Source organism: Marmota flaviventris, chromosome 3, assembly GCF_047511675.1.
Source record: "Marmota flaviventris isolate mMarFla1 chromosome 3, mMarFla1.hap1, whole genome shotgun sequence".
NCBI classification, from domain to species: domain Eukaryota; kingdom Metazoa; phylum Chordata; class Mammalia; order Rodentia; family Sciuridae; genus Marmota; species Marmota flaviventris.
This window is the reverse complement of record NC_092500.1, coordinates 140,748,545-140,765,350: the sequence shown is the minus strand read 5'-3', so window position 1 is coordinate 140,765,350 and position 16,806 is coordinate 140,748,545. Positions and strand designations below refer to the sequence as shown.

Genomic DNA, 16,806 nt, shown 5'->3' with positions numbered 1-16,806 from the left:
TAGAACCTTAATGAGTGCACAATAAATATTAGATGAGTCATTAAGTCAGAAAATTTATAGGGTACCCAGATAACCCATCTTATTCCAGGATGCATTTTCTTTTTGGGGGTGAGGGGGTATGGTTATCAGAGAACATGTAAGTGTAGCATTAATTGTAATTGAAAAGTGAGCTCTAGGTCAGTGTTTTAGGTCATTTTCTGTTGATGTCTTTAATATTAGAATATGTTCCAATTCAAGATTATTTTCATAAAGCAGGTGTTTGGTGAAGATTACTATTACATGGAAGTGATTGATACTATTTCTGGTGCAAAACTCCTGGACGGAAAGGTGTGGGTAGAAGAACCCTGAAAAAAGTTGAACCAAAGCTAGGCAGGCAGAAATGGAATCCCATAGCAGGTCATGGGCTGACAATGACAAAGACCCTAGCTGTGAGCTCAGCCCTCTGGCTATTGGAGAGGATGATTTCCAGGACTGTTACATAGAATGCCTACTCAGAGGGGAGTTTTCTGAATCTATCCTGGGAGAAGATTCACTTTTTAAGTCCTTGGACTGCCTGGAGAAAGGATTAGATGAAGACCTTCCCAAGCAGATTTTTGAAGCAGACTCCCTTCTTGAATCTTCTTTGGAATATGTGAAAAAGGGGACAACACCAGAGCTTCCTCAGCAGACCAGTGAAGAGAATTCACGACTTGGGTGTTCTGAATACGGGACAGGCAAAAAGCCTCCTCCCACAGAGAGACCCTGCACCAGCGACATAGCAGATCCGAAACAGCTCACAGGATTTGCTAGAAAGAAGCGAGGAAAAAATACACGCCAAAGAAAGCCGAATAACAAATCTTCCCCGAGAAGTCACATCCCTGTTCCTGGTCCCAAAGATCACGTGTGTGCAGAATGTGGGAGAACATTCTCAGAGAGCTCAAAACTAAAAAGGCATTTTCTGGTTCATACTGGAGAGAAGCCCTATCAGTGCACCTTTGAAGGGTGCGGAAAGCGCTTTTCTCTGGACTTCAATTTACGAACGCATCTGTGCATCCACACTGGGGAGAAACGTTTTGCGTGTACCTTTCCAGGCTGTGACAAGAGGTTTGTTCAGTCAAATAACCTGAAAGTGCATTTCTTAACTCATTTGAAGACAAAGCAGAATAAATGACGAAGAAGATGGAAAATAAGCCTCAGATAGAATATAAGCTTTAATGAAAGAGTGACTGGGGACAAATATCCTCGTGGGCTATTATTTCTAGGTAGGATCTTTTAAGTTAAAATTGCAACCATAAAAGGCATGGTTTTAGTGTTACTAAGATGCTCTTCTACTTTGCAATGCCATTTTAGGAACATTGTGTATTCTAGTGTATTTCCAGCAGAGAGATCAGGTATATTTACTTCAAAAATGTAATCCTCAATAGCTATTGGATTACTGGATGTGCAACTTGTTTTCATGTACTATACATATGAAGATAACTTAATTTTGTAGTTTCTAATTGTATAGTTTTTAATTTTCAAAAATATACTTCATGATTTGTGTGGTAGTCCTAAATAATGAATATTGTGCAGTAGATAAGTCAACAAGTGAGGGGATATTCTTTAAAGCTAAATATAGTTTTTGTTTTCATCATTGTATCAAATTACATTAAAATTGTATATTTGAGTGGTTATTTGATAGTGTTAATCCAATTGAATCCATCTTTAGATATTTCAAAATAAAAGAACATAAAACCCTACAAGTGTGCTAAATCTGGGTTCAAAAAATCAGAACAGCTTGCATTAAAAAGAGATATAATTTGGGGTGGGGATATAGCTCTCAGTTGGTAGAGTGCTTACCTCATGCATAAGGCCGTGGGTTCAATCCCCAGCACCACCAAAAAAAAATTGAGATAGAATTCACTTGTCCTTAAAAATAAACAAAACAGTATAAAGGTTGATATTTGGTATTGGTGAAGCATGTAGTTGACCTTACCCTCATACATGGTAAGGTATAAATGGTTACAGCCATTTTGGAAGATATTTTGCAGGTGTGCTCTGTTAATTTCCTAGGGTTGTCACAGCAATGACACAGACTGGGTGGCTTTAACAGTGGAACTGTATTATCTCATACATAGTTTTGGAGGCTCTCAGTCCAAAACCAAGAAGGTTGGCAGAGCTGACTGCTTCTGAGGACTAGATCTGGAAGGGTCTATTCCAGGCTCTCTCCTTGGCAAGTTCACATTCTGAGGTACTGGTAGTTGGGACCTAAAAGTATGAATTCTGAGGGGAACACAGAATATGTGCAATATTTCAGCCCCAATATTTTTTATTCCTAGGAATCTGTAGAAATATTTCCACTAATGTAAGAAGGTATTTGTTCAAGGATATTAACTGAATCATATTTGTAATAGTAAGTTCATAATTTTAATGTCCATTAAGAAGAAACAAGTTGCATAAATCATGCCAGATTTTTTTTTTTTTTTTTAAACCCAGTAATAAGATTTGAACACAAATTTTCAATGACTGTAGGCAGGCACTCCTAACAAACACTTTGAACTCCCAGTCTGGCAATCAAACTTTGAAGGAACTCCCTACATTAATATTATAAATAATCAGGTATAGTTAAAATGTCCTTTAATATTTAAGATACCTGGAAATTATGCTAATAGGTACATAAATTTAACAGCTTTGCGGGGGGAAAGGCACAGTGAATAAATAAATGAATTAACTTAAAAGACTAATAATCTTGATTTTAGAAATGCCAAAAAGTAAGTATTTTAAAGTAAAAACAAAAATTAAGCCAAGTTCAGTGGTGCACACCTGTAATCCCAGTGACTTGGGAGGCTGAGGCAGGAGGATCATAAGTTTGATACCTGCCTCAGCAATTTAGCAAGGCACTGAGCAATTTAGGGCTTAAATTTTGACTTCAGTATGAGCTAGTTACTGGGGACTTATAGAATTTTGCTTTTAAATTTATAATATATTTGGTGTGGATTTTCTACCATCACTTCTGTAGCAACGTGGGTCTTAAGTCTCTAAAAGAACATTAGGTACATAATCCACTCACAAGTTTAGCATTTCCCTAAAACAAGCACCTGAGTATAGAATTTAGGATTGGAATTTGGTATTTAATCAAGATGATGAAGCATGTATGTTTGTCTAGTTTTTACTTTGACAGCAGTGTGTTTGATTGGGTCCTCTATGGATTTCAACTTCATAGTTGCATAAGACACTGCATCTCTGAAGGCTAAACAAAGAGCAAGCAGATTTTAGGCTGCAAGATCTTGAGAACTGAGACCTAAAGCACCAGGAGGGATCAAGACAGGATTCCCCTGTTGAGGTTGGTTTACTTTTTTAGACTCCTCTTTCTGGAGTGTCTACTTGTGTATCTGGATTTCAGGGTTTAGTTAAATCCTTATTTGGGAATAGAATGATACTTGACTAGCCTCCTAGCCATCTTGTCTTTTCTTTCTCCCTCTGCACCCCCCCCTTCCTCCTTTCCTCCTACCCTTTGTTCCTTCCTCCCATCCTTCATTCCTTCCTTCCTTCCGTCTTTCTTTCCTTTCTTCCAAAGAGAAACCCTAAAACCGCTGAGAATGTAAGAGGAAGAAGGTATGTTGACCTGGCACAGTGGCACATGCCTGTAATCCCAGCAGCTTGGGAGGCTGAGGCAGGAGGATCACAAGTTCAAAGACCGCCACAGCAACTTATCAAGACCTTTAACACATTTTGAGTTTATTTTTGTGTATGATGTGAGGTAATGGTCCATTGTCATATTTTTGAATGTGGATATCCAGTTTTCCTAACAGCATTCACTGAAGAGATTATCCTTTTCTTACTATGTCTTCCTAGTGGCCTTGGCAAAATTGGTAAACATGCTTGGATTTACTTCTGGTCTTTCAGTTCTCTTTCATTAGTCGAAGTGTCTGTTTTTATGTCGGTTCCCTGCTTTTTTGATTACTGTAGTGTTTTAATATAATTTGAAATCAGAAAGTGTTACCTCCAATTTTAGAGTTTTTTGTTCCTGTGAAAAGTGCACTGATATTTTGATAGAATTGCAATGAACTTATCTGTTGCTTTTTCTAGTATAGATATTTTAACAGTATTAATTCTTTCGACCAGAGAACATGAATACTTTTCCATCTGTCTTTTTCAATTTCTTTCAGCAATGTTTATAGTTTTCAGTATATAGATCTATCATTTCTTTGGTTAAATTTATTCCTAAGTGTTTTATTTTTAATACTCAAATAGGATCATATTCTTTGTGTTTTTTCTCAAATACATTATTATTCATGTAAATAAATGTAATTGATTAAAGAAGTGAACATCTTAGAGCCCATCACTTTCTTATTATTAATATGTAGGCCACAGTTAGTAGACTCTTAATAACTTATAGATTGATTAAATGTGTAAAAACATGGTTTAATTTGTTTTTTAAACCAGTAAATTATGCATAATTCAAAATGGCTAATGAAAGAATTACTAGTCTTATTTTTATAAATCTGATAAGTCTGAAAACTGAAATAAAGGTGAACAACTATTAGAGTAATACATGCTTAATAAAAGAAAAATGCTACAGATGTGTTTGTGCATATATATGTAGGCACATATTTACTTTATTCCGAGAATTTTTGTTACATCTTTTTTGGTCATTTTTATCAGTAGTGAAAATAATCTTAAATGTTGTTATCTTTTTTTTTTCTTATTCCTCTAAAAGAAATAGGAGAGTCTATAATTAGTTTAAAATGTATCATACTACTCACATCCTACTTTAAATCAATTTCTCGGATTTCTTCTATGTGCACAGGTCTTCCAACCATGTCTGACTTCTGCTTTTCACCAATATACGTTGGTGCACATAGGATTTCTAGCATTCTATTCAATAGCAGATTTGTCAGATTTTTTATTATTTTCCTCCTGGGTATAAGCATGTGCAGAAATCCATGTGTGCTCATGTTTTAATTACCTGATGCACTGGCTTTGACTGAATAAATTGCATGATTACATCCTACATTGGACACAGAACAGTGCAAGTTATATTAAAAAGCCATTATATTTGCAACTCTGAACAAGAGACTATAATTAAAAAGCAATTGGATGAAATTAGCTTTAAGAATACAAGAGTTTAAGCAAGATTTGGTAAATGAACATTAATGGTTAACATGTGGTTTTTATTAGGTCTTTTGCTTTTTATTCTCTCTGACCCCAGAGTTGAATTCCTTAGATGTCAGTAGACCAGACTTGTAGAACACCTGTAGAAAGCTGTGCTTTACCATATGGAGAAAGTTATAACCATAAAACAAGCCAATGGAACTTTTGTGACTTTAGTAAATCAAAGGTATTAGGTAGGCTACAATGATACCCTGGGCATTAATAAACTATTCTTAATGCTTCTAAGATCTTAGTTGTATGTCATAAAATGCATAGTACACACTCCTACAACTCAGAATGCTGGTCATAAAACACACATATACAAATCAAAGAAATAATAAAATTGCGAGAATTTTGATTACCATCACCACTAAATAAAAAAATTGCACACAATATGCGTAATAGCACCCTATGATCTAAGAAAACCATATGTTTCAAACTGTTGAGGACTTGGCATGGTAGTATTTTTGTATGTGGAAAAGCTTTGAGTTTATCAAGTATATATGCTAATAGATATTACATTTATGGCATATTATAGGTGGCTACAAATTCTTTGCTATTCCTCCAGTTACAAGTTGAAGTCTCTGGATATGTTAGCTTAATTTAATTATTCCACAGTGTATTTATAAATTACATTATCACTTCATACCACATAAATTTATACAGTTATAAATTATCAATTTACAATAAAAAAGAAAAACTAACTAAAAACTAAAAGGCCTATTGTCCTTTCCCTGCAGTTTGGTCTGGTATGTGACTGCTTTGATCAGAGCAGAATGATGTAAATAGTGCTATAATAGTTATATCAATTCTAAATTCTAGGCCTTTGTTTTGTTTTCTTTTTTTTCATACTGGGGATTGAACACAGGGGTGCTCTATCACTGAGCTACATCCCCAGACCTTTTTATTTTTACTTTTTTAGTTTGTGACAGGATCTGGCTAAGTTGCCTAGACTGGTCTTGACTTTGCAATCATGTGTCTGCCTCCCAAGAAGCTGGGATTACAGGTGTGGTCAGGCCTAGCTTTTAAGAGGAATGGTGCCTACTGCCATTTAAGAAGTCTACCCTAAGACCACAATCCTGAACAAGATCCAAGCCACAACTGGAGGCACTGTAGGATAGGATGTCATGCATGGGGAAAGGAGGGAGGGATGGGCCTCAGGTAGTGAGGTCCCAGACAGGAGTGTGGGAGTCACTTCAGAAAGGTCATCCACCCCCAGTCACTCCAGATGACACCACATGCATTGGTGACAAACTTCCCGAATGGTGCCTTCTGAAATGACTCACACAATGATGGACAAAATAAAATGGGTTGTTTTAAGTCGCTTAAGTTTTGGGGTTAGTGTGTTGTGTTATGTGGCAATAAACAACAGGAACATAAACACCACTTTAGTTTTGTTATATGAATTTTATAGTCCTTACTTTATATTTGTGTGAGCATATGTATAAATAGATAGATAGATGTAAATAGATATTACCATAAAACTACATCTAAATTCAAAAGAAATTTTCTTTTTTTTTTTTTTAATTAATTTTTATGGCCAGGCCCAGTGGCTCATGCCTGTATTCCCAGAGGCTTGGAAGGCTTCGACCGGAAGATCACGAGTTTAAAGCCAGCCTCAGCAAAAGTGAGGGGCTTAGCAACTCAGTCTCTAAACAAAATACAAAATAAGGCTGGGGATGTGGCTCAGTGGTCGAGTGCCCCTGAGTTCAATCCCTGGAACCCACCCCCCAAAAATTTATCTTTATTAGAGCATTATAGTTATATATGGTAGTTGTGTTCATTTGATATGTACATGGAATTTGATTTCAGTTCCTGTCCCCCACTTTCCCTGCTACTTCCTCCCCCATTCTCCTTCCTCTACTGATCTTCCTTTCACTTTTTTATTTATTTTTGATTGGTCCTTCCTATTTATACATCAAGGTGAAATTCCCTGTGTTATATTTATATATGCCCTTAATGTGATTTTGTTATATTCATTTCATATTTCCTCTCCTTTCTCCTCACTCCCCCTCCTTTTTTAGACACTCATGGACCTTTATTTTGTTCATTTATTTATATGTGGTGCTGAGAATCAAACCCAGTGCCTCACACATGCTAGGCAAGTGCTCTACTACTGAGCCACCACTCCAGCTACTCCTCCTTTTTGATTTCCTTCTTCTACTCCACTGATTTTCCCTGTATCTTTATGATATTCAGCCATCTCTTCTTTTTCCCTTATTTGGTCTAGCTTCCACATAAGACAGAAAACATTTGACCCTTAATTTTCTGAGACCAGCTTATTTAATTTAGCATGGTGTTTGCCATTTCCATTGTTTTCCAGCAAATGCCATAATGTCATTCTTTTTTATGACCCAGTAAAACTTCATTGTGTGTGTATATATATACCACATTTTCTTTTATATAATTTTTTTATTACTTATACATGATAGTAGAATGCATTTTGACACATCAGACATAAATGGGGTATAACTAACTTCTCATGCTTCTGGTTGTACATGATGTAGAGTTAAACTTTTGTGTAATCATATACGCACATAGCATAATAATATTTGATTCATTCAAGCATCCTTCTTACTCCCAAACTCCCCCCTCCCTTTTCACTCCCCTCTGTCTAATCCAAAATACCTCTATTCTCCCCTAGCCCCTCCCCCTTCATTTATCTATTGTTGGGCATCTAGACTGATTCCATAATCTGGCCACTGTCAAAAGAAATTTTCAATTATGTTTGGCTTTCCATATCAACAGGTTTTGCACCAATGAACTATGAATCAGAAATGTAGTTAGAATTAAAATAGTAGCATTTGCACTGACTATGCACAAACTTTACAATGTAAGTGCTTTGAAAATAGTTATTATCCTGGGGTATAATGCTATATTGCTAAGATGTAAGTGCAAGAAAAAAGTCAATGCAGGTATCTTTTTTTTTTTTTTTCTCCTTAGTGCTAGCAATTGAACCCAGGGGTGCTTTACCACTGCTGCATCCCCAGTTCTTTTTATTTTTTTTTATTTTTAGACAGTGTCTCACACTGTTACTGAGGTTCTTCCTAAATTGCTGAGGCTGGCCTCAAATTTGCAATCTTCCTTCCTCAGCCTTCTGAGTAGCTGGGATTACAGGCATGCACCACCATGTCTAAAAATTTTTTCAATCTGGAGTTTAGTTAATTCTGCAGATTCACAACCTATTGATATGGAGGGCCAATTGTAACTTGAAATTTGTATGATAGAGTTATTTTCAGGGTCATGTACATTAGTGTAGCACATTACCTCTTCAAAGACCAGCAAGTCTGATTAATTTGTTGCAATATCTAAGGAAACTGAAACTGCCTTTAATAAAATTAAAACTTATCCCTAAAAGTTAGTGGAGGGAGAATCTCCATTTGGGAAGAATAGTTTCTCGTCACAGAACTGGTTCCGTTATCCTGGCTGGAGTTTTGGAGGGATCATTTAACTTCTGATGCCACCAACACTGTCCTTTAAGGGCCATGCTCCACTTTAACACTCTGACCCATGCCAGAGCACACAGCTCTTCCTTTATGCTTAGGCATAAAACCAAAACGAGGTTGGAACATTTCAAGACCTTATAAAAAGCAAAATAAATAAATAAATAAATAACACTATGCAGCTTGTTTTCTCAGGTCTCAGACTCAAGGAAGATCTACCTATTTCACATTCAGGGTTTAGAGAAAAAACTCCAGTGATTCGTGTGTACCTGAGACCTGGCATGGGTTTCTGAGGACTGTCCTGTTCTCCCCAGGTTACGCAGTATGTCTAACCTTACCATGAAATGTGACACATTTCATTTGTGTTCTAACAGTAAAACAACAACACTAAAATGTATGTAAAAAATGTACAAGTATAATCTTTACTGTCTCTTAGTTGCCTGGAGGGGTTAAAAATATTGGAGCAGGTATTTAACTAGAAAACCTCAAAAGCTGTCCAAAGGGCTGAGGTTGTGGCTCAATGGTAGAGCACTTCCCTGGCACGTGTGGTGCACTGGGACCCACTCTAGCACTACCTTAAAAAATAAATAAATAAAATCAAGTTTTAAAAAATTCAACAGCCTTTCTTTAAAAAAAAAAAAAAGAAAAAGAAAAAGCTATCACAATTGGGGGTGGAGGATGGACAAAAAGAGATAACTTTGTAGAGATGGGCAAGGAGCAGAGTTTGAAAGCTTTATAAGCCATCTTAAAGGGATAGAACTTTGTCTCATAGTCAATAAAGCATGCAGAAAAGGGATTAAGCAAGGAAGTGACATGATCAAATTCAGTTTGGAGAGGAGTCATCTGGGAGGCAGGGATGAGGATGGACTGGTAAGAGGGAAAACAGGCAGCTGCTGCAATAATCCAGAGGAGAGATGACAAGTCTTATTGGACTTTATATTTCCAGCACCGACATAGAACACAATAAATGATTAATGGATGTTTAAATAAGTGGTCAACTAGACATAACTAAAAGGATTTCCAAGCAGCAATAAAAACAGAAAAATGACAGATGCACTAAACTTAAAGTCAGTGATGCACAACAATCAAAGGACAAATAATCCAATTTAAAAATGAGTTTTCATGGGGCTTAAACGGACATTTATCTAAAAAAGATATATAAATAGCCAATAGGTACATGAAAAGATGTTCAACATTATTAGTCGTTAGGGAAGAGCAAATCAAAGCCACAATGAGATACCACTTCACACTCAACTAGGATGGCTATAATCAAAACATTGTTGGCCAGAACATGGAGGAATTCTACCTGTCATCCACAGCTGATAAGAGCTTAGGCATGTTCCAGGATTCTGTCACTGAACAGAAGCTATGGCATCCCTATAGATCTGCATTCTCCACACATAAAGACTTTCTTACAAAGGTTAGCACTCTTTCATTGCCACATATATTTATATAAAATAAAAATAACATGCAAAGAATTTCATGATGTTAAGAATTTTACCCAGTTGGAAATTTTTGGCTCATTTCTGAGAGAGTAAGTAAAGGTGAGACTCAATGAATGCTCCCTTGTCCCAATCTGTATTGTGGAGACCTTCAAGATGGTCTTTGTTCCTGTCATTCAGGTACATTGAGAGATATTTTCTAGATTTAGGAAAATGCTTTTTCTCTTTGTAGATCTCTGGACTAGGGGATACCTAGTTCACAGTTGCATTCTTTATAAGGGGGACCAGAAATACAGCATAAATATGCTAAGTACTACAACCAGGAGCATCAAGAATGGCAAGATAACAAGATGCAAGTTTTTACAATTTTATTTTTAATTGACACATTCAAATTGTATATAGTGATGAGCGTGGTGGCACACACCTATGATCCCAAGACTCAGGAGGCTAAGGCTTGAAGATCACAAATGTGGGTCATCAGCAGTTTACTGGGACCATGAGCAACAAAGGACGACTGTCTTAAGATAAAGAATAAAAAGGGCTGGAGATGTGGCTCAGTGAACTGGTGCCCTGAGTCCATCCCCAGTACCAAAAAAAAAAAAAAAAAGAATTGTGTATAGTTATCATGTACATCATACAACACATGAAAAAGCTAAATCAAGCTAATTAACATATATATTACCTACCTACTTGGCTTTTACTACATGTGTATATGTATATATGTGTGTGTGTTGAGAACTTTAAAAAGTCTCCCCTCATGAATTTTCACAAATACAAAATTTTTTAAGAACTGTATCACCACGTTGCATGTTAGATCTCTTGAACTTACTGCTCCTACCTAAAATTCTATGACCTTTGACCAACATCTAAGGCAACCCTCCCCAACCTATCCCCTCGGAACCTCCTTTCTCTGCCCTATTTTCAACTATGAGTTTAGCTTTTCTAGATTCCACATGCGAGTGAGATCATGGTGTGTTTGTCTTGTTGTGTCTGCGTATTTCACTTATGTTCTCCAAGTTTATCCATCTAGACACAAACATCAGGATTTTTCTTCTTTTTCAAGGCTGGTTCGTATTCCACTGGATATATGAACCACATTTTCTTTATCCATTTATCCTGTGGTGAATGCTTAGGTTGATCCCATATTTTGGCTATTATGAATTATGTTTCAATGGCCATAGGAGTGAAGATGTTTCTTCCACATGCTGATTTTATTTTTATTTTTTTGATATATACCTGGTAGTGGAATTGTTGGATACTATGGGAGTTCTATTTTTAATTTTTGAAGGAAACTTTTCTGTCTTGTATAATAGCTGTATTAATTTACCTTCACACCAAGAGTGCACAGGGATTTTCTTTTCTACACATCCTCAGTGGTACTCCTTTTTTGTCTTTTTTATAATAATCATTCTAACAGGTGTGAGATGATATCATATTGTGGCTTTAATTTACAAACCCATCAGTCAATTCTAAGTCTTCTTTTGAAAGATACCTGTTAAGATACTTTGTCCCCATTTTAATTGTTTTTGTTGTTGGTGTTGGTGTTGGCGGTGGTGGTTTTCTACAATTAAACTGAGTTTCTTCGGTGTTTTGGATATTAACCCCTTATCAGATGTATAGTTCGCAAATATGGTCTGTAAGCATACAACCAGCAACATCTCCAGCGACAAGATAGCATGATATAGATTTAAAATATCTCAAAGTTAAAATACAATTGGAAGACTCTTTTAAATTGCAAGATTATTTCAATGTAATAATGCTGACAGATGATAAATGGATCTTTTTGCCATATTTTTATTGATGCATTATAGTTGTGCATAATGATGGGATTTGCTGCTACATATTCATACATGCTCAAAATATAACAACATAACTTGACCTATATCATTCTCCAGCGCTTCCCCTTCCCTCTACCACTTCCCCTTGATCTCTTCCTCTATGCTACTGAACTCCCTTTAATTTTAACCAGATCCCCACCCCCGCCACATACACACATTTCTCTTCTTTTCCTTTCTAGTTTCCACACGTGAAAGGAAACATATGACCCTTGACCTTCCAAGTTGGGCTTATTTGCTTAACATAATGTTCTCAAGTTTCACCCATTTTCTTTTATATGATAAAATTTCATTCCTCTGAATGGCTGAATGAAACGCCACTCGTGTAGATAGACCACATTGTCTTTGCCCATTTATCCATTGGTGGACACCTAGTCTGGTTCCATAGTTGAACTGTTGTGAATTGTGCTGCTATTCACATGGATATGCATGTATCACGAGAGTATGGTGACATTAATTCTTTAGGATAAATACCTAGTGTCCTAAAGCCATACCAAGTGGTATGCCTGGGTCATATGATGGTTCCATGACTGAACTTTTGAGGAACCTCCATACTGATATCCATAGTTGGTAGTAATTTTTAATTCTACCAATAGTGTAAAAGTGTTCCTTTTTCTCCACATCCTCTCTAGCACTTATTATTATTCATATTCTTGATGGCTCTCATTCCAACTGGAGTGGGATGAAATCTCAAAGCAGTTTTGATTTGCATTCCCCTGATTGCTAGGGATACTGAACATTTTTTTCATATATTTGTTGGCCATTTGTATTTCTTCTTTTGAGAAATGTCTGTTTGGTTTTTTCACCCATTTATTGATTGGATTATTTCCTTTTGGGGTGATGACATTTTATTAGTTTTTTATATATATCTTAGATATTAATCTTCTGTCAGAAGAGAAGTTAGTAAAGATTTTCTCCCATTCTGTAGGTTCTTTCTTCACATTCTTAATTGTTGTCTTTGCTGTGCAGAAGCTTTTTGATTTGATGTCATCTGATTTATTAACTCCTGGCATTATTTCCTGAGCTTTAGTGGCCCTATTGAGAAAGTTGTTGCCTGTGGCTATATGTTGGAGTGTTCATCTATGTTTTCTTCTAGGAGTTGCATAATTCTGGTCTAATTCTTAGGTGTCTGATCCATTTTAAGTTGACTTTGGTGCAGGGTGAGAGATACAGGTCTAGTCTATTCTTTTACATATGGATAATCAGTTTTTCCCAGCACCTTTTGTTTAAAAGGCTATCTTTTCTTCAATGTGTTTTTGGCACCTTTGTCAAGGATTGGATGACTAATCTTTGTGCATTTGTTTCTGTGTCCTCTGTTCTGCATCATTGATCTATGTGTCTGTTTTTATGCCAGTAACATGCAGTTTTTGTGACTTTAACCCTGTGGTGTAATTTGGCATTTTGATGACTCCAGCATCGTTTTCTTTGCTTAGAATTGCTTTGGTTACTCTGCATCTTTTATTCTTTCAAGTGAATTTTAGGAACTGTTTTTTTCTAGCGTTGTCATTGGTATTTTGATAGGGATTACATTGAATCTGTATTTTGCTTTTAGTACTATGGCCATAATAAATGGATCTTTAAGTCATAGTAAATTACAGGAAAGAAAGAAGCTATTATTTTTATTTTTATTGCTATTACTATCACCAATAGCTTTATGACAGTATTGCTAAAACTATGGCCTTTACTTTCAAGAGAATTATAGGTGGTTATTTTACCTTTGGACTAGATGATAAGAAATGCATTATCATTGGTAAAATGCTTTGAAAACAAGACCTATGGGAGCACAAAAAGGCATTTCATGGGCAGAATTCTCTCCAAAAGTCCTAAGTCCCGTTACTTCATAATGTGACTGTGTTTGGAGATATGGTCTTTAAAGTAGATAAAACAGGCTATTTAGGGTGGGCCCCAATTCAATCTGGCTAGTGTTCTTTTGAGGATAGGCAAAACAGTGACCAAATAAAAGAGAAACACACTAAAAATTGACCAACTGGAAGGAGCCATTTTGGTGAATAGACTCTATCAACCAAACCAATGAGTTTCACCAGAGGATTAATACATTCAAACTTGCATTTTATATCAAACATTATTGTTTGACCTATGGATATGAGTATACAAGAAGTAGGAGAAATATCTATTCAGGAAAAAACTTGGAGAGAGATTAGTTTGAAAGTCAGAAAGTTTGAAACTCTAAAAATGATAGCCGTGGATAAAGAAGATAAGGAGGAGAGAACAGAGTAAGAAAGTGGCTAGATACCAGGAATAGACCATGGCCAGGATCTGGCGATTCTCAGCTGTGTATAGTCAATGGATTATGATGTGATTGAGATGGAGACCAATAATGCAGAACAGAAGCCAGAAGGAGAGATTACATGATCATTTAGTTTATAATAAGAATTATTTTGAAAGGCAATTGTACATGTTGGGGGGAAAATCACCATGAAAACTAAGTCTAATCAAATTTGACTAGGAAAGTGAAGAGTTGTATAGAACTCAAATTCCAAAATGTCATGGATTCCTTGAGGAAATTTAACTCTTATCTTACAAAATTAGTAAGCACAGAGAGGAAGACAGTGTTTTAACAAGTGAAACATAAGGGGGTTTTATTACATTTTGAGCTCCTCAGCCGGACTGGTACATGTATGACAAAAATAAAAACTTGTAGACACATCAAGGTTATTTTCTCCCTAGAAGTCAAGCATTTCTTTGGAAGAAGATGAACGTGGTCAGGAATGTCCAGCCAAATTTTGGAACTAATTAGGCTTTGAAAGGCCTGCTATCTAGAAATTTCTGTAGCCAAAATATAACCATAGCTCTAGATAGCTGACAAGCCATTTATTAGAACAGCAGCCCACTAATGCTTCTCCTTGTTTCAAGGTTACATTATAAATCAACTTCGAGGGGCAAAAACCTTGGAGGAGACCTGTAGGAGGATGAGCAGACAACTTAAACTATAAAAAAAAAGTCCTAAAGTGCATATCTTACTTACAGAAAGAATGAGATTTGAAAGGATGATAATTAACAGAAATTAACACAGCTGGTATCCAGCAAGTTTCAATTGCAAAGATCATATAAATTGATTTATAGTGTTCCCATGTGACTAATGAAGGTGGATCGGTGACCATATTGTTCTAAATGATTGCATTAGAGAACATTATTACTTTCAAGGAGCTTGCATTAATAATAAAATCATTATCACCAAAGAATAAACAAAATAACAATTTTCAGGATCCATATTTGAGATCTTAAAAACACATATTCCATTACTAAATATCTTTCCAAAAAAAAAAGTGATTAAAAAGAAAACTCTGAAGAAACACCCGTTCTGCTCTTTATTTTTCCCTTGGAAGAAAGAGGGGATTCAAAACCTTCCTGAAGTCAGCACTTAGAAAGGTTAATTATTCATATAGCACAATGAAGAGGAAGCCTGGATTTAATTGGACACATGCTTCTCACATTTAAAGACAGGGGAGTAGATAATGATGTCCCTTTTGTGTCCTTCCAAAAGAAATATGGGGAACTGATAATGTCTCACATAAGTCTTAAAGGAAGAAAATGTAGACCATGCACTTTTACAAATCACTCATTAACAAACAAGCTCCGAAGAAATGTGGTCTCCATAAAACGAGATCCTTTCACAGGGCTTAAATATGGTCAAATTTAAATATCTTAGAAACTGATTAATTTGACATCCTTAACCTCCAGAGATTAAGGGGGAATTTTTATGTATAAAGCATTAGCTAGATACAGAGGCTTGTTGATCAAGGAAATAGTGGAAAGAAATTTAAAAGAAATGGGTCTCAGAACATTCCATCAATGAATCGTGATCCAGATGTGTACAGAAATAATGAGAGTGATTTTCTTTTTCTTGAAATAAATAAACTACATTATAACTACACAAAGACATAAATTATACCTTTTTTTTTACCTCTGTTAAACCAGTGCCTAGTGCAATGTCTAATACTAGTAGTAAAGTATACACAAGAAGGTATAAACAAGAAGGAACATATTCTTAAAATAGAGTTTGAACTTATTCATTTGCCAGAATTTTAATGCAAATTCTTTATTGAAGTATTAGATACAGAAAAATGTATACATTCCAAATGTACTTTATACTATATATAGAAATGTATACATTGTGAATGTGCTAAATGTACCAAACCTCCTTTCAGACTTTACCCATCCTCCCCCAAAAAGGTAACTATTTTTTGGACCCCAAACACTATTTTTACTGTTGATGGCATCTGTGAAGTTTCTAGGATTTGGGCTGTTATGAATATTGCTACAATGAATATTCTTGTTAAAGAACAAATGTGTCCATTTCTTCTATATATATAACTAGAAATAGAATTGTTCATTCTTTGTATATAAATATGATGAGCTTTAAAAGATATTTTCAAATAGCTTCCCAATGTAAGGGAGAAAACTCCTCTGGAGAATTTTTATAAGTGATACATAAGAGTTCTTTATCAGATTGTGTGCGTGTGTGTGCACATGTGTGTTTATAGCAAATATATGAATATCTTCTCCTACTTGGTGACTTTGACGTAACTATCTTAATGGTATTTTGATGAATAGAAGGTCTTAATATACTGCAATGATTGCTTATGAAATTTTGGTGGGTATTTGATACCTAGTAGAAATTGTATTGGATATTAAGAATAATAAGAATGAATTGTAAGAGAAATATTTTTCCTGAAAGCAAACAGGTTTATGAGCTAAACATGAAAGTCAACCTAAAGAAATCATTAATATACAATTTTTTGGTCCATAACAAGATGTAGTACTTCTTCACACCTATAATTTTTTAAAAGCTACAACATGCAGAGCAATTATGATAGGAAAGTTATAAAAATGGAAGCAACAGTTGTGAATTCTGTCAGCAATAGAGAGCAAGCACTGTTCTCTCCTACAGTGCATTTCAAATTAACGTGTCCACAATATAAACCCTTAATCTTTATCTCCAAACCTACTCCC

The 16,806-nt window shown here is 35.6% G+C and overlaps 1 protein-coding gene across 1 annotated transcript; it reads left to right on the top strand.

Annotated features, from left to right (window-relative positions):
• Positions 1-379: 379 nt before the first annotated feature.
• Positions 380-1,150, top strand: Zfp42 (ZFP42 zinc finger protein). Its single transcript, XM_027927162.2, has one exon. The coding sequence runs from the start codon at positions 380-382 to the stop codon at positions 1,148-1,150; it is 771 nt and encodes a 256-aa protein (XP_027782963.2).
• Positions 1,151-16,806: the final 15,656 nt, after the last annotated feature.